The 21955-nt window shown below is 35.0% G+C and overlaps 5 protein-coding genes across 5 annotated transcripts; all 5 read right to left on the bottom strand.

The window, feature by feature from the left end:
- LOC108660419 (protein RALF-like 24) lies at positions 177-1253 on the bottom strand. Its single transcript, XM_018118617.1, has 2 exons — positions 1166-1253; positions 177-1021 (listed from the first exon to the last, which is right to left on the bottom strand). Exon 2 carries the CDS (start codon positions 789-791, stop codon positions 417-419), a length of 375 nt encoding a protein of 124 aa, XP_017974106.1. The 5' UTR covers positions 792-1021; positions 1166-1253; the 3' UTR covers positions 177-416.
- Positions 5739-8298, bottom strand: LOC18602639 (heat stress transcription factor A-5). The gene is made up of 2 exons (XM_018120361.1): positions 7936-8298; positions 5739-7240 (listed from the first exon to the last, which is right to left on the bottom strand). Exons 1-2 carry the CDS (start codon positions 8170-8172, stop codon positions 6005-6007), a joined length of 1473 nt encoding a protein of 490 aa, XP_017975850.1. The 5' UTR covers positions 8173-8298; the 3' UTR covers positions 5739-6004.
- Positions 11918-13139, bottom strand: LOC108661626 (disease resistance protein RPS4-like; the record flags this gene model as incomplete). The annotated part of the gene is made up of 2 exons (XM_018119090.1): positions 11918-12513; positions 12585-13139. Coding segments are annotated over 2 exons (1008 nt in total), but the record flags the coding sequence as incomplete, so codon positions are not given.
- Positions 13124-16060, bottom strand: LOC18602638 (TMV resistance protein N). Its single transcript, XM_018118621.1, has 4 exons — positions 15396-16060; positions 14127-15234; positions 13586-13867; positions 13124-13475 (listed from the first exon to the last, which is right to left on the bottom strand). The coding sequence occupies exons 1-4, from the start codon at positions 15896-15898 to the stop codon at positions 13140-13142; spliced, it is 2229 nt and encodes a 742-aa protein (XP_017974110.1). The 5' UTR covers positions 15899-16060; the 3' UTR covers positions 13124-13139.
- Positions 17997-19818, bottom strand: LOC18602637 (probable xyloglucan galactosyltransferase GT14). The gene has a single exon (XM_007034149.2). The coding sequence runs from the start codon at positions 19671-19673 to the stop codon at positions 18123-18125; it is 1551 nt and encodes a 516-aa protein (XP_007034211.2). The 5' UTR covers positions 19674-19818; the 3' UTR covers positions 17997-18122.

Below are 21955 nucleotides of genomic sequence, written 5' to 3'. Positions count from 1 at the left end.
AGTAGAACATCTTGACAACCAAGATTTTGCAATCTAGAAGAATTACTTTGCTTATGTTAAGGGCAGGTAACTACTCCAGGTTATCCCTTCTTCTCTTACTGCATAGATTTTCAGAAACCAAGAAACCAGACAAGAAAGAAGATTACATACATTATTCATCATTTCCCCAACAAGCATCAAGTAATTTTTTTTCAATTACTCTAACAAGGAAGCCCCAGATCTTCTCAAAATTCAAGCTAAACATGCATTTATATAGAAAATTAAAAGTGAGAATCTTTAATATACAATCATAACACAGAAACATTTAAAAAAAAAAAAGAGACCCAGAAAGACACCAAAAATCTCAGAAACCCACTACAAGACATTACCAATTGCAAAAAGCAGCTGCCGCAGTCTTAACTTCAACAATTGGGTTTTCAGGTTTTGATATCTTTGATACCTCTAGCACATCTTGTAATAACCTCACAACCCCTGTTATAAGGATTTGCCTGACCAGCATTACAATCATAGTAAGAAGCACCAGGCTTTGCACATGGGACCATGTCCCTCCTCAGTGTCTCATAGCTAATGTACCTTCTCTGCATAACCAGCACTCTCCTGTTGCTCTCTGACTCCATTTCTTGCTCTTCTAAGCAATCTTCAAGCTTGTTGTTGCAAACCCTTGGCACCATGACATCAACTTCACTGTTTTTCAGTGCATTGTTGAGGTCTAAAATTGAGACAGCGTCACAAGTTTGGAGGAAAAGAAAGGATAGAGAGAGGATGGTGATGAGTGGTCTGAGTATGGGCATTTTTTGGTTTTGGTTTGGGTTTTCTCAGTTAGTTTGGAGTTTTGTTGGTCTGTTTGAGCTCTTTCATGTGGACTGAAAGCAAGACTTTTTGAGTCGCTGGAGAGGTGATGGATGTGGGGCGAGACATGGAAACAGTATCAAGCCTCCATATATTTATGTCACCAACTAAATTATCCCACTTTGCTTGGAGATACACTCAAGACTCAAAAGTGGGACTTTTTGCCCTTTTTCTGTAGAAGGAAAAAAGCAGTAGAATATCAGATGATAATGAGAAAAAAAAAAACTGTTCTTAAATAAAAATGTGTGCTAGTAATTTATTTGAATATGGATTACGAATTGTGATGATTGAGTGGTCAATTCAATTAAGCCAGCACCTTTAATTTTGGGGTGCTTGGCCTATTGCACCTAGGATTGGAAATGATACAGTAGTTACAACAATGGGATTGTAACGTTTCGATGAAGCAAAAATCAGTCTCCCCTAGTTAGCTACTTCACTTGGTATTTGTACTTCTACGATGAGGACGACCCGCCGCCATGGAAACTTCACTGCAAAGCTAGTTTTACATAACCTGGCTATTTATGTCTGCTTTTCATGAAAAGGGAATCTGTTTTGAGCTTTACATGTTCCTGTGGAAGTGATCATCATCATTTTCTGATAAAGAATATATGAGAACAGAAACAAACAAAACACAAAGTTGCTGGGAACCAAAAGGATGGGATCTATTTACGACCATCAAATTATCTATTAATCATGTTTTTACATAAGGGTATGATTATCTACATTGAGAAATAAAAATCACAAAGAAAACGTGTAAGTAAAGGATCTAAAAATCTAGTGTTAACTTAAGAATTTTGGATTATCAATCAAATGGTATTTAACATGTATAAATCGAGTATTTTGATGCTTTATTTCCTATATGAGTTCAACCCCTTCAAGGACTAGTCGTTTGTCTGCTTAACTAAATTAGTAGAGAGAGTCAAAAGTTGCGATCCAGACAACTTGCACGATTTAAATTTGTAGGAAAGCATGGTAATGATAGAGAAATGAAAGAGGAATAGTTTGGCATCCTTGTCGTGAAATGAGAGTTAATTTGACATGTTTTGATTGTGTAATCTTAAGGGTGAGGCTGAGAATGGCGTTAGTGGGAGTAGGTCATTTCATCTGCTTGCCCTGCCCACTTTGGGTATTAATTTTCCATACTTGCTTTTGCCTTGTAAAGAGGAATTAATCGTTGCATTCTGTTCAAATCAAATTGATTTTCTTCCACAAATATATTGTATGTATGTATATATGTATACCTTGTTCATCTTCCATAGCACAATTTTGCCTTTTAGTGGATGTAATCATGTGCCACACTCTTATTTTGAAATATTCAACATGGAATTGAAGTGGTGTTGGTAAAATTTAATGCATGTGTATTTAAAAAGTTGAATGCAAATCAGAAGGTAGCACCCCATTCTTTATTTCTTTCTTTTGGATGTTTTCTTTAACCCTTTTGTCAATGAAACATAAGCTAAAATGAAATCTTATACAAACTTTTGAATGAATTAAGTCATTACATTTTTGGGTCAAACATATATATTAAGAATAAGAAGTGTGTTATCCATGTACCATACCTGTGACTTTATCAACATTTCCCATTTTAGTACTCTTTTCAGACTCTCCGGTAGGTGTTCTCTCAAATCATCGAGGATCAATATTTTTTATTTTTTAAGATGTAAAGATTTAAGACAACAATTCACGAATTTAACTATTTTTTTATATATATTTGATAAATTTCAAACGAGTAAAAGAGATTTGAACTTTAAATCTTAATTTTTAAAAAGAATAGAAATTACTAAATCTAAGATGAATAATTGTTATTCAATAATTTCATCAATTTCTCATGTTTGTAAAAAAAAAAAAGGAATGGCCATAGTTAATGATCACAAATATGGAGCATGACAACATTTAAGTTAGCATTGTACTACTATGTTAATAGTACTACTATTAACGTTATGTGAATAGTACAACTATGATAACATTTCTCTGCCATGAGGTATTACTTTGAGACCCAGATGTGTGGATATAACCACACATTTGGCATGAAATTTTGTCAAATTTTGAAGGGTAAGTTTTCATTTTCTCTGTAATAAGACACACTTGGGACTCTAAGCATTTGGACTGTTTAACATTGTTAATAAAGGCGACATACCTCTAATAAGATGTAAAACTCTTCTCTCTCTCTGTGTCCAAATTTGTGAAAGAGTTTTCTAAAGAGAAAATACTTGTAAGATTCAAGGTGAGAAATTGCAGTGACCTGATTCAAGGAGAATAGGAGCAGTTAACTAGAAGACACAAGCTTTCTTTGATGATATGTTAAGGCTATCTTTTTGGCACTAGGGCTCGTGAAGACAATTTTGGCTTCATTGCTCTCGTGAAGATATCATTATTGATGACATTGGAGTCTTTACTTTTGGCGTTTTCCCTTGTTTTAACTGCAGCATCAAAAATACTTTGCCATGCCTATGCCTATGCCTATGCCTATGCAAACCCTCTCATAAATGAACCAAATGAATGAAGGAATCCATTCAATTTAACCATAAGCACATGTATTTTTATGTTTACAAAGTTGTTGCTAGCAACTGTTAAGCCTCCAATCACAGAACATTTCAATATTGATTTGCATTTGGCAACAAACTACAAGGCATCCAATAAAAAATCAGAAAGACCTCAAATTACATGTATTTATCTTATATATATATTACAATCTGAAATATCCTTCCGGTTCCTATGGGCAACCCCTCTGTTAATATCAGCAATGGAAGGTGGGGCTCATAAAAGGAAAGATACCTCCCATTGAGGCAGCAACTGCCACCTTAATTCCATGGGAACCTCACCGACCCACTGCTATAAAGACAACCAGAAACAGGATGCACTGATCACCACTTCAATTAACTAAGAAAATGACAACTAATACAAGAAACTCATCATTCCTTGTGTGCTAAATCTCTACATATACTTGAGAACAATCACCAGAGAAAGGTGATGTGATCCATCTGTTCTGCACAAAAAGAGAGGAAGGAAATAGGATTCAACTAGGTAAAGGTTACATGTTTTTGGACTCTAGAATAAAACCGGAGGTGCTCTTTAACAAAGGGGAAACCCCATCAATGAAGAAAGGGAAAAACATCCACCATGTTTAGCACCATTAGTAGGCGGTGGGATAGTTATCATAGCAACCCATTTAGCGTTTCCAGCTGTGGATTTCACCGAACAGATCCGGGTGGGAAGCAGAAACCAAGATGTGTTCTATGCAATAATTGTGTCTCTTGTTGCACCTCCTAGTTGACATTCTTTCACTAAGGTCTGTCAATCCTGATTTGCAAGTCAAGGCACACTCGATTCATTGCGGCGCTTGAATTCATACTAAGCTAAACATTTTGAGCTGTATTGAATAGATCTCTTCTGTAGCAAAGCCTAAATTTGAGAGTGCTATGCATTAATTAGGCAAAATCTTTTGTTCCAATAGCGCCAGCTCCTAGCTGACAGGCAATCCACATTAGAATAGTAAGTATCTGTAACTGGTCTTCTTGTCTGTTATTCGTTTTACTCTCAGCAATGAGCGTACTGGTTCTTGTTTGCCCAGCATTGTAATTTTACTAGGCCTTATTATGTCATAATTGTTTTTCCTCACAATTTTTCATGGAAACTGTACTAAATCATTCTTTTTCCCACTTTACACTTTATTGTTTCACTCGACAAATAACAGAACAGAACAAAACACTTAATAATTGGGAGACTCATCACCAGCTGGCCTGACTGGATTCGAGCTTAGGTGTGAATGGAAGACGTGATAAAGTGGAAATTAATCAGGATTGAGAGCTGCTGGAAGTCTCTTTAGAAGCCCCAAAATGATCAAGAAAAGAAATCCCAGGATTTTGGGGTTATCTGGCTATCTCCTTTCACAAATGGAAGTTTATTGAAACCAATCCTCTATTAGCGATCATGTTTTTATAGCATAAAAACCCTTTGAACGTTAAATCATAACCACTGGTAGTTTCTCTTAGGTATGTGAGAGGTACTGACTGTTGATTGTTTCAAGAACAGGAAAGAAAATGGGGATCTCAGATTTGATGTTTTACTAAGTTGAGATCTTTTGCTTCTTGAGATGGGCACTAAGGCCTTCATTTCTTGAAGAAACCATTCACAGTCATGCTAAGAATTATTTCCTAGCATTGCTGACATGAGAGGATCAAAATCAAAGGGAATGAGATTTTCCTTTTAGTGCTTATTGACCGAAGCAGGACTCTTCACCTAATTTGAACATTTTCCCAATGCCATAGAAGATCAAAAGCATATTTGTGCACTTAAGCTGTTAAATCATTCTTCTCACAAGATCCAATTCTATGTATCTACTAGTAAGCCCCATCCACCGTATGGTATGTATATTCATTCTTATCATCCATAATCGTGCGGGAGACCTTGGTAGATGAAGTAATGTTAGACCGACTCAGTAGACCTTTTTTCACTCTAAATCCAACGGATATCAAAAGCGTCTTTGATTTTACCAATCACAATACCACTGTACTATGCTAATGTATGTTTCTGATGAATCCAAGTTTCCCAAAAGGTGTAGGTCATGCATAAGATTCCCTGCATGAACTAAGGAATAATCTGTAAATCAACTGGTCAAAAAGAAGCAAAATGAAATGATACCCTAAAGATTGATGCAGCGAAAAACAACACCAACAAAATGGATGAGATGAATCATCAGATAAACATCTTTAAGGCAGACACATCGATTCAGCATCAGTTTGTCAAAACTAAAAGTTCTAGGTGCTGAGATCTTAAGAAAATTATGAAAAATACCACTAGGCAGAGACTTGAGTTTAGATACAGGAAAAAGAAAAAGTAGATTACTTCAGTTTCTCAAGGTAATTGTCTGTTGTTTAGTTACTGAAGCCTTGAAAACTAGGCCACACAACTATAAAATTCAATTTTAATAATGCTACATGGTTGTTATCTCTCCAATTCTAGCACTTATGTTGAGCAATATGCAGCAACCAAACAGTTGGAATTCAGCATTATTAAATTCAACCCAATTATAGACGTTTACAGATAAAATTATGCCATATATATATGTATATCAACTACAAGTATCAAAAGCAAGAAACAGAGTGAGAAACCTTTACATATAGACCATTCACTGGATTTATGGCAACTTTGCTGCTCAAAGACTAAGTTGCTCCATGTTCTTAGCATTCCTCAGTAGTCCATAGCCTGACCGTTTGTCTTCTTGCTCTTCGTATGGGTTTGCCCGGTAACTAGAACTTGCCTCTTCATTTTCTGAGGAACCAGGTCTTTCAGTGAGGAACTGTTCCCAGAATATATCATTTACCCTAACTGGAGGAGCTGCAGGCTCTTGATTTATATTAGGGGCTTCTATTGGTGAAGATAATGCTGCTTCGTCATCAACCATGTTTCTGTTGTTCTCAAAAGCTCTAGTATCAGAGTCTTTAGTGTTGGCATTAGACCTTGACTCGGGGCCTTTTCCAGTTTCCTGACCTTGTTGGGACATCCTAGTTAAGCTAGGACTTCTATTAACTTGCAAAGAAGAGGATGCCAGAGTTAGATTTAATTGGCAGGAAATATGACTATCGGGTTCTTCATTGGAATTTAATCTCTGTTGCAAGCTATGCACTGGTGGGCTTTCATTCATTGGTACTCTTTGAGTGAAAGATGAATCCATTTTGAATGTAAAAGATGTCCCTGTATCCGAAAGGTCTAATGTTTCCGGTGTAAATAAAAGGCCCTCAGGTCTGGTTTGTGCATCTTTTGGTTCTCCTTCAGATATCCTTCTCTGTGGACTAACACCATCTTCATTGGAACTTTGTGTGCTATGAGAAACCAAGTTGATATCTGACACAGCTGGTGATAATTCTAGTCTTAGCTTGTTTGAGAAATCTTGGTGGAAAATATTTCCAAACTCAGATCTAGAACTACTGTTATTGTCCAAAAGACTATTTTCTCCAACTGGCTTGATCTGATCAACTTGAGGCAGTCGCCTTTTCTTGTTATATGCTGTGACATCCATAGATTCAATCTTACGAACAAGATGTTCAACAAAAATAGGGTCTTGAGCAGCCTTTTCTAAGAAGTTAAACAAAGTGTCCTGCCTCCGCTCCATTTGATCAGCTCGCTGTGCCAGTTCTTCCAACTGATGCTTCGCAGCTGATCGCTCTTGTCTAAACCTCAAGACATTAGCCTCAAGTGCAGCTTTCTCACGTGAAAGCTTTTCTATTTCTTCTTCAAATCCAGCTCTTTCCGGATCTATCAAAGAACCCTGAGGATGACTATGGCTGTGAATAGGTTTTCTACGGTGGATATTCTTAAGAAGATGCTTTTGATCTTTCACAAAATCTTCATTAGCAAATTCCCACCTTTCAGGATCAATCTTACGGAATCCCTGTCACCAAATTACATTCATATGCACTCAGATCATGCTTTGTCACTCCAACCCTCATATATCTAACAGCAAGCAAACTATAGCTAATAAAAATCTTTTTTATTCCTCTTATACCTTAGAGAAGGATCAATTTTACTCATTAAAAAAGATGCAAAAGATAGGAATATGTTAGCTGAGAGTCACAAAAAAGTTTGTATTCTTTTCAAGAGAAATGCATAAGACAAATAAAAATCTGAAACAATTATCAGAAGATACTTGAATTCCATTTTAGAAAAGACTTATTACAATCCCCAACGTTTTCTTTACAAGATTGATTTACTTCTATAGTTCATTGACTAAGAAACCACCCCAACTCTTATAGAATTTACCTTATCAAACAGAAGACTTTAGTTGACCTTAAATTTCGTGCCGGCTTTAAGCCTAGGTTGATAAAACAAAAAAAATGGACAAAATTCCGTTTTCTATGGAACAAAAATATACTAACTAATTCACTCCCATATGTTTGCTATCATCAAATCGTCACAGTTAAAAATGAAAACCCATAACGAAATGCAAGTTAAACGCTAAATAAAGCCCATAATTTTCCCTAATTATGAAAGAATTCAATGAAAACCCACAATAAATTAATAAGCAAAACCCAGAAAGAAAAGCTTTGGAAAAGGAAAGAAAAAAGAAAAAAAAGAAAAGAAACCCACATAGGTATTAAGCTGCCTGATGAAGCTGGAGAAGTTATTGTGCTTGAAATAGGTGGGAAGCAAAAGGCGGGCAAATTCAGGAGGGTTCCAAACGACAAAGCTCTTTTTGTTGGAACTCCAAGACACAATATCATCGGTCGATGAGTCGTCCACCATGTCGTATGTCTTTAGAAGGAAAGGTGCAGGGCCTCCGCCGCCGCCGCCACCACCGGATGCGGAGGGTGCGGTTGGGTCCATTTTGGTCTGTGGTTCTTTTGTTTGGTAGGGGAAGAGTTTACGGAGAGCTGGAAAGGGGGTCAACAGCGGAAGCGTCAATTTGCCAAAACGAGAATTTGCAAGCGTTTTGTTGTGGTTTAAGTTGTAATGCCACGTCCGATTTGGACAAAAGACGCTTCGCTTCCTTGATAATATTTACACTCAATTTGATTTTTATTAGTTTTTTAAAATTCACGTTAATTGTTTTTTAATTTTTTTACTTAACTTAAAATCTACATTAATTTAGAAAAATACTCATTTCAATTTAAAAAAAAAATAAAGCATACATAATTCAAGGTTCTTACAAGATCTTGAATACATAAGTCTTATATTAGTTTCCACATAAACACAGGTATAATATTAGTTTTTGAATATACACAAGTATTATATTAGTTTCCACATATTCACTGGTATGATATTAGTTTCTGAATATACACACGTTTGATATCAATTTCAAATGTACACATGTATGACATTAGTTTCCGAATATACACCTGTGTATATCAGTGTCAGAACATACACATATAATATATTAGTTTCCAAATATACACATGTATCATATTAGTTTCCAAATATTCACATATCATATTCGTTTCTGAATATACACACACAATTATACTTGATAATTTTGAATACGATACGTTAACACGACACGAGAAGACATGAGTTAAACAGGTTTTGAATTTAGTCTTAACGTGTTTCGTGTCTAATAGTGTCTGACACGTTAAAACACGAAAATTTTCATGTCTTAACGTGTCAGACGTTTAAAACACATTTACTTAATCGTATTATCGTGTTTAAACGTGTATACATGACACATTTATTAACCTATTAAAAATTAATAGTTAAAAACTATTTTAACTTTATATAAATAATTTTAAATAATTATTTTAATAAATTTTTTTAATTTTATAAAAGGTATAATGTAATTATACATGGTCAATCATAATTTTTAACTTTTAGTGATTATTTAATGTTATTATTATTTTTATTTTATTATAATTATTTTTATAATTATAGATTTTAAATTTAAATAATAAAATTATATTTAATTGTAAATATTTTTATTTAATCGTGTTATTAATGGTGTCGTGTCGTATATTAACATGTTTAATAAACGTGTTAATCGTGTCGTGTCGTGTCGTGTTACACGTGTATTAAACGTGTACGTGTATGTGTTTTAAATTTAAGAAAAATGTTAAACGTATCGTGTTTGTATTTAATTTAACGTGTTTCGTGTCAAATCGTGTCTGACACGTTTACGACATGTTAACACGAATTGCCAGGTCTACACACAATATATTAGTTTCCAAATATACACACATATCGTATTAGTTTTTACATAAACACAAATATGATATTAGTTTCCTAATATATACAAGTGTGACATTAGTTGCCATATATACACAAGTATAATATTAGTTTCCACATATGCCAAAAACGAGGCAGTTTCCACTACCTTTTGATCTTCAACAGTTGCCTAATTCTTCAAAATATATTAATTACAAAACCAAGGAGATGTCTGTCCCACTGGGAGGTTCATTGTCGTCTTTGAAGGTATGCACTCGGGATCTTATCACAGCTGTGTAGAGATATATGGTGTATGAAGTTGTTAGGAGTATGTTCACCTCTGAAACAAAGAAAGACGTCATGGTTCCATCTAGAGCTAGAATGAGATGCTTCCATTTATGAAGCACTTGGCAGCCATGGCAAGGCAATCAAATACCCTATAGAAAGACAAGCGCCTTTTTCTGTTTTGGAAACTGTTTTGGTTTTTTTAACCTGAAATGAAATATATGGTGTTTAAATTAATTAAACTAGTGCGATGATTTAATATTAATTAATTGAGTATATGGTGTTTAAACTCATAGGTTTAAATTAAAATTGAAATGAAATATATATATATATATGGTGATGTTAATTAATAATTTAATATTAATTAATTACATTGTATTTATTAATGTCACATGTAAAAAGACTCCGGTATATTATTGAAAACAAGAAGAAAGTGTAAAAATATATTATTGTTTTGAAAAAGAAAAGTGTGAGAGTGAATTGATAAAAAAATGATTAGAATCAGGGGCGGAGGTTAGTTAAGTAATGGTGGGGGGGGGGCAAAATTTTAAAATATTTTATTCATTATATATATTTTAATTAAGAGTGAAAGATAGTATATTTATTAGGACTATGGCCCCCAAATAAATATTATATATATTTTAATTATTTTCAAAGTATTTTGTTATTTAATAATTAATATAAATAATAAAATAATAAAATATTAAAATAATAAAATATATGACACCATAAATCTTACTCAATTTTATCCTAATTCTTAGATTTCCCTACACTTCTTTCTCTCTCTTTTTTTTTCTCTTTCTCTTCTTTTTTATCTTTTTATTTTTTAAAAAGCATTCGATGAAATTTCATTACTTAATAGATGTGTATAAAAGCTACCTCATTTTGGTAGTATTGCAACAAAAACATATAGAACATGTCCTTAATATGAAATAAGTTGCGTGTAATGAAACAAAACACATCTAAAACCTAATAGTCTACCAACAGGAACAACCAAAGTTTAGAGCCATTTCTTTTTAAAACACATGACTCTTGCACAATCTTCAGATTAAGTTCTCTGATTTATAAAAAATCTCAGCAAGCATTGGTTGTCGTTCTTACTAGATAGACTTCACTCTAACTATACATCAATATCGAAAGGAAAATCAATTCATTTATCTGGTCTTGATTTATTGACTAGTATAGAGAATTTTTATCAATTTTCAACCAGCAACATAATGCATAAATACGAGTTTTGATGGGTTGCACGTGTTATGAAATAAGAGCTAGTAAGCATTGTCCTTTTATTTTTATTTTACTCTCTTCTTTATAACTCACTACTGAAACACATTTCATTTTTCAAATGTCGAGCACTACTTCCTTAAACATTTATTATAATTTTTTTCTAGTTTTATTTTTATTTTTATGTTATATAAAATTATTATATATTATGAATCTTTTGCTTATTAGTTAAGTTTAACATATTAATGTTAAAAATATTTAAACTTTATTCTTCTTCGTCTTTGGCCTTCCGAACAAAAGTTAGCTACTTTCGCTCCTGATTAGAATAACATCCTCTAATAGAAAGAAAGAAAACGAAAATGTTAATTAATTATATAAATCATTGAGTTAGTATAATTAATTAACTAATAATTAGGTATAAAGTGTTGATATGTAATTAGATAATCATTTAAGTTTTGAGTTAAATGGATTTATGTAAAACAATTTTAAAAAATAATCATATCATTAAATACGTGCTAAAGTAGAAAATTGTGTGAAATTTAAAATAGTGTTTTAAAGGACAAGGATAGAAATTGTCCTTAACATGGAAAGTAACAATTTTTATCTTTCGTTTATATTCCTAATCTAATCCTCCCTTCAGCTTCCATATTCTATTGTATTATTCTTTTCTGATTGCTTTGTCAATAATTTTATACGACTTGCTCAATTATTAAATCATTATGTTTAATTAAATATTTAAATAAATTAAAGTGCCACGAATTTTTTTTTGGAAAAGATATATTAATATATTAAATTCCCTAATTGAATTACTGTAACTTCATTGTTGATACCAAAGTTAATCAACAACTTTATATATAATAATATAGATGAAAGAAACGAATTTTTGATTTTTGAACACTAATATTCTATTAAACTAATCAAAAGACCCGACTCTCTCAATTGAAAGAAAATGGCATAAATGGGAAAGGTCTCCGAACCATTACAAGCTTCCTACTAATCTCTTCCTTTCTTTTCTTTTGTTTTTTTTATTGAATCAAAAAGAAAGCTCTACCTAACCTAGCGGAATAGAGCTTTTCAGCAGATGCCGTCAACTCGATCAATTGGAAGATGGATACCCCATTTCTTGACAAGACATCTACCTTGCGCCTCAAATGAAACTTCAATTTCATCTCCTTCATCCGCGTTTATATCCTCAAAAATGAAGTATCGCAGATAAGCTACCCATGCATGATCTTCATCAATCCCCCCGTCATATTCGGGCACTGGCTCATCAAAAGCCTCACAGCCCTTTGTTTTATTTCTAAATAATATAGTAAAGGCAGCAGAAGTGCTGCTTCCATTATAGTAATATTCTTCATTGATCCCGCAGACAACCCACAAAATCATACCTCGTCTTTCACCTGATGCAAGTGAAGGCATACAAAACAACACTGATGAGGATCCCGTTGCTTTGTAGTCGCACCAATCTGGCACCTCTCGAGCAGGGACGCAAGCTTCCAAATACTTTTTCTTGGACTTAAAAATCACCTGTTTCAATGAAATTAATTTCGTTATATATGATCATTAACATAAAGAGAGAGAGAGAGGGAGAGAGAGACCCTTGAATCTGTCCAGTGGAAGTACCACCGGGGAAGTGAGAATTGAGGAAGATCCCACTCCTCAATGTCAATTCTGTTGCTACAGTTAGTTATTATGAATTGGGAAAGTTTTCTAGGTGTGTTTGATAGCTTTGGGTATTCAACGATCGATGTGCACCGCTTTGCTTCAAACTGACGTAATTCTGGAGGAAGCTCTGGAATTGATTGAAGGTTTTTGCAGTCACTCAAATGCAGTCTCGTTAAGCTAGAATGATTGCTGATTCCAACTGGCAGGCTACAGAACTTGTTTCCGTTTAAATTCAAAACTTTAAGTAATGGGAAACTCCCAAAATCAATGGAAATGTCCTTGTTACACAAGTTTCGGTTACGAAGATTAAGCCTTGTTAATGAGCTTAAATGAGAAAACGTCGCTGGTAAGAAAGTGGAAGAACCCGCACTTTTTGGTGAAACCCATGATGAAAAGAATGAGAAGAAAGATTTAGATGGCAGTTCTTCTCTACGTCCAGCTAATGATAGATCTTCAAGGTTCCTCAAAAGTCCGAAGGAAATAGGTAACTAAGTAATAGCAGATCCATTCGCAGAAAGATTTTTCAAAGCTTCCAACTTTCCCAAATGCTCTGGAAAACTGCAAAGTTTGGAGCAACCACTGAGATTTAGGGTCTCAAGAGATCTTAAGTTGCAAACGCTGTCTGGAAGTTCCCTAATGTTTTTGCACGCTGCCAAATTCAAGCACACAAGTCTTTCCAGACTCCCAATGGATTGATGAACCTTAATTAAACTTCTGCAACCTTCAAGTTGAAGTGTTTCCAGACTTGGGAGTCTAGCAAAGTCGGGTGTCTCCGCAAGGTAGAGTGAATAGCTGAGATCTAGTATTTTCAGCTTGTGGAGAAACTGTTGCAACAAGAAAAAGAGAATAAGAACAAGTTAGCAATAATAGGCAATTAATATCGAAATGAAAAGAAAGACAAAAGTCATTGGTGTTGCAAAGTGCTTTTAATTACTTTTGTCTCCTTCCAAACTTTGTTGAAATTACTAAACCTCAAGTCGAGAACAACTAGATTGTCCAGATGAAGATTGGGCGGTAAAACTTGTAGAGGACATGCATGCCAACAAAGCCATCTTAATTCTTTGGAAAATTTTTCATAGCACCCACTGGTGAAACGTACGGAATTGATTTTCAGCAATCTTAAAAAGGTCATCTTTGCAAATGCTTCAGTGCTCACGATGACATCTTCTGATCTGGCTGATACATCTAGGCTAAGACCTTCCACTGCTTTAGTTCCCTAAAAACAACAAAAATACTATTAATTAATCCAACACAATATATATACTTATGTATTTATCGAGTATACACTCTCAGTTCCCAAAATTTGAAAAGCATAGCAAATTTTTCCATGTAATTTCAAATGTCACATATGTGTCTCTACACACTCAACGTTAAAGGTATAATCACTCATAAGAATTAAGGCATGTGTATTATGCATATAGTAGACATATGATAAACCATGGATGCATCTAAGGATGTTTTTAGTGAACTTTTACCATGTGTGTTTGTAGTACGTTTACTACGTCCTGATGAAGCCACAGCCTGCTGCGTTTTCCGATAAGATATGGTGATACTTCACGGACAATCTCTCTTCCCATGTCTCGAAGTAGGTCATGCATTTTTAGCTTATGATCATGTTGGTCGATTGTTATGAGGGACCTCTCCAAGAGAACACTAACACCGATTTCTGGAAAGAAGCCACAGCCATCTAGTATTTTCATGACATATTCTTTGTCCATCCCAATAAAGAAGCATGCAATATCAAGGAATATAGCCTTCATTTGATCATCTAGTCCATCAAAACTTATCCTAAGCTTCTTTTGAATTCGGTCATGAGGTATTTGTCGTAATTTTTCAACCACATTTTCCCATTCAAGCTGGCTTCTTTTAAACAAATAAGACCCCAAAACTTCAAGAGCTAGGGGAAGTCCTTGAACATGATCCACCACACTCTTGGAAAGTTGGAAGTAACCATCTTTGGGATTAGGCCTCCTAAACGCATGCCAACTGAAAAGCTGGGTAGATTCCTCAGGATTCAATTCTTCTACCTTATAGCTCTCATCCACCTCTAATTCAGTAAGCAAACGTTCATCTCTTGTTGTAACAATAATCCTACTTCCTAGACCGAACCACTTCCGGTCTCCAACCAATGAGTTCAGTTGTGTTGAATCATCCACATCATCAAGAACAATAAATACTCTTCGGTAGCGAAGCCTCTCCTGGATCAAATTGATTCCTCTGTCAACATTATCTATACTAACACTTTTCAAATTCAGGATATCAGAAAGGAGTTGCCGTTGTACACTAGCAAGACCATTAGGTTGCTTAGAGTTATCTTTAATATCTGAAAGGAAACTGCTTCCATCAAATTGAAATCCATCACAGACAGAGTTGTAGACAGCTTTGGCAACGGTGGTCTTACCTACGCCACCCATTCCATAGATTCCCATTATGCGAACTTCATCCGATCCGATGCTTAAAAATTCCATCACCCTTCTGACGCGGGATTCTATAGCAACTGGGTGAGTGGCAACATGCAAGTAACTGCGGTTTACTTTCCTGAGGACATCTTCCACAATCTTTTGGATAAACTTTGATTCATGTCTGTAAATTAAGTTAGAGGAGCAACATAAATAAATAAATAAATGATTAGCTAAAATATTTACAAACTTTGGATACTAAAATGAGTGTTTAGATCTCAAAAAACAAGCATCCAAATTTTAATTTTTTTTGGATAATTATCTTAAAAAGAATTAAATAAATACCCGTCTGCAACGTTTTGGAGGTCCCAACCAGATAAATCTGCAGCTTCTGTAAGAGCTGTTCTCCAGCTCTTAATCATCTCCGTATCTGCTTCAAAACGTTCTTCGTGCTTAGCAAACGCTTTTGCAAAACTTCCGGTCTGATTTCGAACATGAGATGGATCAACATCGTAGAAGATTGGAATAACAATCTGGCCTATTGTATTTTTGCAGTTGATAATATTAACAAGTTCATTAAGGCACCACCTGGAAGAAGCATAGCCTTTTGAAAACACCAACAAAGAAACTTTTGATTCTTGGATCGCCTTGAGCAGCTCTGAGGAGATGTCTTTGCCCCTTGCGAGTTCATCATCGTCTCTGAAGGTATTCACTCCAGCACTTAGCAAAGTTGCGTAGAGATGATCGGTAAAATTCTTTCGAGTGTCTTCACCTCTGAAGCTTAGGAACACTTCATATTTCGATTTTGATCTGGAAGAAGATGCTTCGGACAAGCCTTTGGTAGCCATGGGAAATTAAGCCAACCAAATAGGCACTAGAGAAAAAGGTTTTTGGAAAACTTGGACATCTGAAGTGCATATCTATTCTCTATGGTGTTTATATTATACATTAAGATCATTGCCCGATTGTGAAAGACTTCATTCGACTTTCAGTCTTTCACGATCCTCATTTATTTTATTTTATGAGATTGTTGCTATTGCTACGAAACCCCATAGAAAATGTTGTAATGTTGTCCCAAATCACCTAACGACTTTGACCAATCGAACCCCAAAACAATTGATTAGGGGAACGGAAATTGAAAATAAATTTGACTGCACAATGATGTAAGCTTTAAGATATTATAATTGAGATAGGATAATGATTTGGTTTTATTGTTCATGTTAAAAACCATAATGATAGGCATATCCTTGGTTATTCATTTTTTGAAACCAGATACAGCAGAGTCAATAGCTAATGAAATAAATCTTTTTGCCTGATGAGGCAGAGATTCAATTGAGAAATTTGAGATTCAAGTTCTACTAATATTAACAAAATTAAGAAAATTTTATTCCCAGCATGGGAAAGCAGGAACAGAGCTTCAAACAGAGGGAAGCTCTGCAACTAGACCAAGATTTTTAATCCAAACTTCTCTTATTTTTCCTTCTAATTATTTTCACCTAATTAAATTCAGAATGCATGATAATTTCACACGCTCCAAGCCCACCTCCTCAAGAAATGAATCTTATAAAAACCAAAAATCGAAATGATTTCCTTTTATAATCTTAAAACACACATAAATATTCAGAAATTGAAATATTAAGTTAAAATACAAAATCCGTATCAAACATAATATTTGATGAAAGGAAATTTTGATATTGGTCAAAATTAGCTTTGTAGTTATTCGGCAACTTCGTGCCCGCAAAGGTCGCTTAATAGTATTGTGTTCAAAAGGGGAAGCTGCGTAAGTGTTTCCTGGAGGAGCCCACCGACTAATTGAAGTTCCCCAGGTTGAGGAACCTTTGGTTAATATACTTCCATTACAGTTACTGGCATATCATCTCGCTGTTCTAAGGGGATACAACGTTGACCAGCCTCGGAATCTTGCAAAGAGCGTGACCATACGATGAAGAATGTTTACTGATGAACTTGCATTCACGTTCCTCTGCAAATTATTAGAGTAGACACATTACGCATTCTTTTGCCTCCTTTTGTTTTTCCTTCTTGAGATTATTTGCAAGATGAAGGAAGTATAATTGAACGAAAGCGAAGATGGTTTTATGCCGATACGATGAACAAAATGACAATCTTATGTACTTGATGGTCAAAAGTTTTAAAACTAGTGTGTCATCTTATGATTGAAAAGCGTTAGCATGAACCTTATTTTTTTACTACATTTTCTTGATGAGTATGTGGTATTGTCTCGATCAAAAAATAAATAAAATTTTATGGTTATTTTCTTTTGCAAATAAATTCTGAAGCCTGCATGCAGTTTATGCATTGTGATTTTTCTGGAGGTTGCAGACGTTCTACATTTTTTTCTGGAGGGGCTTTTGATCAATCTCATTTGGTCTGCTAAGCGCAGAATCAAAATCCTCGACGTCCTCAGAAAATGGATACCTTTCTGTTTGACAGGCCTCCACTCCAGAGAAAGAGACTGCTAATTAGTCCCTATATGAACGTTGGATGCCCGAGGGGGCCGTGATTGATACCTGACCAAGAGATTCCAGCTGAAGCCTTGGATCAATCTTGCCACGTGCTAACTCCGGATAAGAGATTTTGCATTCAGAATTGAAGTTTTGGCGTTTTGGTTCCGTCCTCGTTCTTTCCGCTAACATTTTTCTCGTCTCTCTGGGACTGTACAAACAAGTCAACTTTGGAGGGCTAATTGAGATTGTGCTATACAATGTCCATTACGTTGATGTGGGGCGTAATTTGGATCACCAAAATGCATTTGCTTTGAATCAGGACTTGGATAGGATGTTCGTCCTTTTCCTCCTCTGGCCTCTAGGCCTGAATTGACCATTGCAACTTAAAATTGCCTCCACATTGCTGGCTCAAGATTAGCACTAATGGTGGCAGTCGCATGTCAAAGTAAATTGCTACATATGCAAATTGTGTGACAATACCTGGGAAAAATATTATTGACCGTCTATTTCCAATTGGGTTTACAATGAAAATAATCCTCACCTACTAGTTCAAAACTTTGGGAATCTACAAATCAGCTTCTAAATTCTAACCCGAGACCACTTCCCCTTAACTAATGATCACTTTCCTAAATGTCTCTATTCTCTTCAGAATTCCCTTGATTGCTAAATCAAATGCATCTTCAATACTCTCCAATCTAGACCGGGGATTTGCATAAATAATCCTTGGAATCAATCTTATGACCTCTTCTCTCATTGCTAATTCTTCATCCTTCGAAACTCCAAGCAATGTCTGGTTGATGCTAACTTTTCCTAGTCTCAAATTCTTCGGTGATATAAACACAGAATACTTGGCGTAGTTCTTTGGTAAATGCCATACATATTGTGAATAAGCACTCCCTGGATGGAAGAAGACTGGAATACAACCAGCCAAAATGGAATCAAAAGTTGACCTTCTTGTCAATGAATCCCCTGAAGGTTGCAAGCAAAAGATTGAGCTTTGAAACAGCTTCATCAAATTTACTGGATCATCACATTTGTGCCCAACAGAATCACAGTCTAGTAAATTGCATAACTTCTTCGAAGCTTGGCATTGGCTGATAATCTCACTCCTTATCGAACCTTTCTGTCTCGATCTTGGGGCACCGGCAAAAGAGAACAAGTAAGGCCGGTTTTGTCTTCTCATTAGTTCCTGCCATTGAAAAACCTCGTTATCTGTTGAAGGATGGAAGTATGTAGGATATGGTACAGCAAAGTCATTTTTCCAAGACCCTGATTCAATTGTTAACATTGACATGTTCTCAGACTCCGGCAGGAACCTGAACTTGCTACCCCAATCAGACTTCCTGTTTGATTGTCTCCTGAAATCCCGAGCAATCCTCCCTGAAATTAAGAAATGATCCTTACCCCACATGCTTTTCCATTCAGGTTTTCCTGCAAGCCATTTAACCAAATCAAGACCTGAAGAATCTCTCATAGAAGTATTGAATCCCCATAGATAACGACGAAGATCCAGACCAGCATAGTATGGCACAAAAATAGCAGAGGCGATCGAGGAATCATTGGTTAAGCACTTGTATGTCTTCATTCTGTTATGGAAAATAACCTCTAGCAAGAATTGGTTCGTCGAAAACCAACTGTTCTTCCATAAATCCAAAGCATCAGAACTTTCAATCTGAGGACCTAAACCAGAGTTTTCAATATATGTACACATACTGGATTTATCAGTAGCCCTGGTCAGCAGCTGACAATTCTTGAGCACATCTTCATTGAATCGCTTAGGAAGATCATGAATATAAATGTATCGACCCGAGCAAGAATCTTTATTCTTCTCTAGCTTTCTGCTAGTGTTTTCATGACCATCTGAACTAGAAATCTTCTTCTTTGAGTCGTCTAATGAGGTTTTGGTATCAATTGAGTTTCTAGTAAAATAAATTGACTGATACTTTGAACTATCACTGCTTGAGACATAAACGAACCCCTCCATCCTCCCAATGAAAAACAGATGACGAAGACAGAGTAATAAAAAGAATAAAACAATGGAAAAAAGCAGGACAAACCAGAATTGATTGGTGCAATATTTTCTTCCTGACTGGTTTCTCCATTTGCTCCTGATGGGCTTCCCAACACAAAATTCTCTTATCAATACATGAAATTTCATTGCAGCTGAACGAATCAAAAAAAGAAAAATAGAAAGAACAATGAAGAAGGGAGAGAATGAATGAATAAGAGCCTGTTCATAACCTTCAAGCACCCACAAGAAATAGAAAAAGGCAACTCTATTTTCCTTTCTGAAGTTTCCTTTCACTAGTATAAAAAGCAAAGGCAACTTGATCTTTGGGGGGAAGAAAAATTAATGGGGCCCAGGATCAAGTAAGGCCAATCCGAGTAACAGCTCATATGTAGTGTGAGTCATGAATAAAAAAAAAGAGTAGTTTATTTGAGGATGCCTAATTGGACAATAAAAGAAATAGACTGACAAAGACCGTGGATGGCTTGAAGAAAACTTCTAAGAATGAAAAATATTGATTGAAGCTAAAGACTTTTTATATTGTTGAATGTTGAAAGTAGTGGGGGTGGTAACGAAAGAGTAAAGGATGCTAGATTGCGGGTCAGTGCTGACGGGCGACGGCATTGTTAAATTAATAAAATCATGTGGACTTAGCTTTTTATTTATTTTTACAAGAAAGAACAAAACAGAAGACGTTGATGGCAAGCTAGGCCGCTACTGAGGGAGGTTAGACTTAGAACAGGGAAGAAATTACGAAGAAGAATGATTAATAAAATGCAAACAAAAAGTACATTGTTTCTTGCCAAGTATCTAAACAAAATATTTTGGCCTATTCTTTACTTCTTTAATCATTCATACCCAACTATTTACCAAAAAAAAAAAAATTCATTCATACCCAACTCTTAATACCTAAATTTTTTAATATATTTTTATCGAGATCTATGTATCAATAGTATTATATTGGTTGTGGTCAAAAGTATTATAGTTTTGAATTTTTGTTATAAAAAAATATATTTTGCTCAGTGAAAATGTAGAACTACTTTAAGATGTTACGAAACCATGATGGTCAATACATGGGTTAATTATTATTATAATTAATCTAAGTTGATTATCTCCTTTAGGCCTCTTATTGTGGCGGATTATTCTAGGGTGAAAAATAACGTAGAAGAAGAAGAAAAAAAGAAAGAGGAGATGAAATATTAGAAGAGCAGAAAAGTAGGGAAAGTAATGTAATATACCCATCCTCTCATTTATTACTGCGTTAATACGTGTTTGACTTGCGATTTACAAAATGTATAATTTTCTTACCTAACAGTCACTCCTCGTGCCCTTCCCCATTTCATCATTTTTACCACCGTCCTATGAAAACAAAAATCATCTGTTTGCATAACTAGATATTACTAGATAGAAATTGGATTATTTTTCTACTGCTAGATCCAACCTTGTGAGTTGTGATATGGACCTGCAGTAAAATTAATAAATTTTATTTGTAAACTACAAATTAAGCAGAACCTAAATAATGTGATCTAAACCATGTGACGCAATTTAATTCAATGGCTCCAACTTACTTCTTGACACTATAAAACTCTCCTTGGATCAAGTCCAATAAGGCTTGGACCGCGCATTTTGACTCATATATGGACAAAATTATATAAGACCAAGACTCGCTTGGTCCAAACAACTTAGCCTCATATTTGGATCAAGCCCAAGACTGCCCAGTTAGGCCCATTTTCCAAGGAAAAATAAATAGGTTACATAATAAGAGCTTTATTTCCCAAGCAAGAAACAAGAGCTTCATTTCACTGTTTATCAGCCAAAGGAAAAGAAAAAAAGTTAAAGCCAATTCTTGAATGTCTTGTTTTGTACAGTCTTTCCTTAAATTTTTTTGTATTGTATAATACTATTATATGGTACAAAACTTTGTTTTCATGCCAATGGGAGAAATAACACACAAGTTATTATTACCTCTTTTTGTTGAAAAAAAAAAGTTTAGCTAATAAGTTTGCTAAGGACACTTATTAATGTTACTGTGAAAAGTAACATATTCACTTAATTCATTGAAATTTATCAAAAATTACTGGTCAAATTCGTTGATGAACCCTGTAAAAAATAGGAATTAATAAAAGTTTTTTTTGCTTTTTTTTGGGGCAAATCTAAGAATAACTTGGACTTGTTTGTATGCCCCAGGCCCCCAACATGCATGCTTCCATGGCGGGGGCTTGTTACTCTGAATTGGAAGATTAGAAGGAAAATTAAATTAGGGTACCCCACGAAATTCATGCCATTGTCATTGCTGCCATGCAATAATTGAGGCTTCATTCAGTTGCTTGGCATGTAAGAAGGTGCTGCATTTCACTTATGTCGGTGGGATATAAACACACCAACCCAAAATCTCTTCCAATATTTGTGTTCCACTGTTTGATGCCAATAAA

The sequence above is a fragment of the Theobroma cacao genome, chromosome 4 (assembly GCF_000208745.1).
Source record: "Theobroma cacao cultivar B97-61/B2 chromosome 4, Criollo_cocoa_genome_V2, whole genome shotgun sequence".
Lineage (NCBI taxonomy): Eukaryota > Viridiplantae > Streptophyta > Magnoliopsida > Malvales > Malvaceae > Theobroma > Theobroma cacao.
This window is presented reverse-complemented; position numbering and strand designations above follow the sequence as displayed.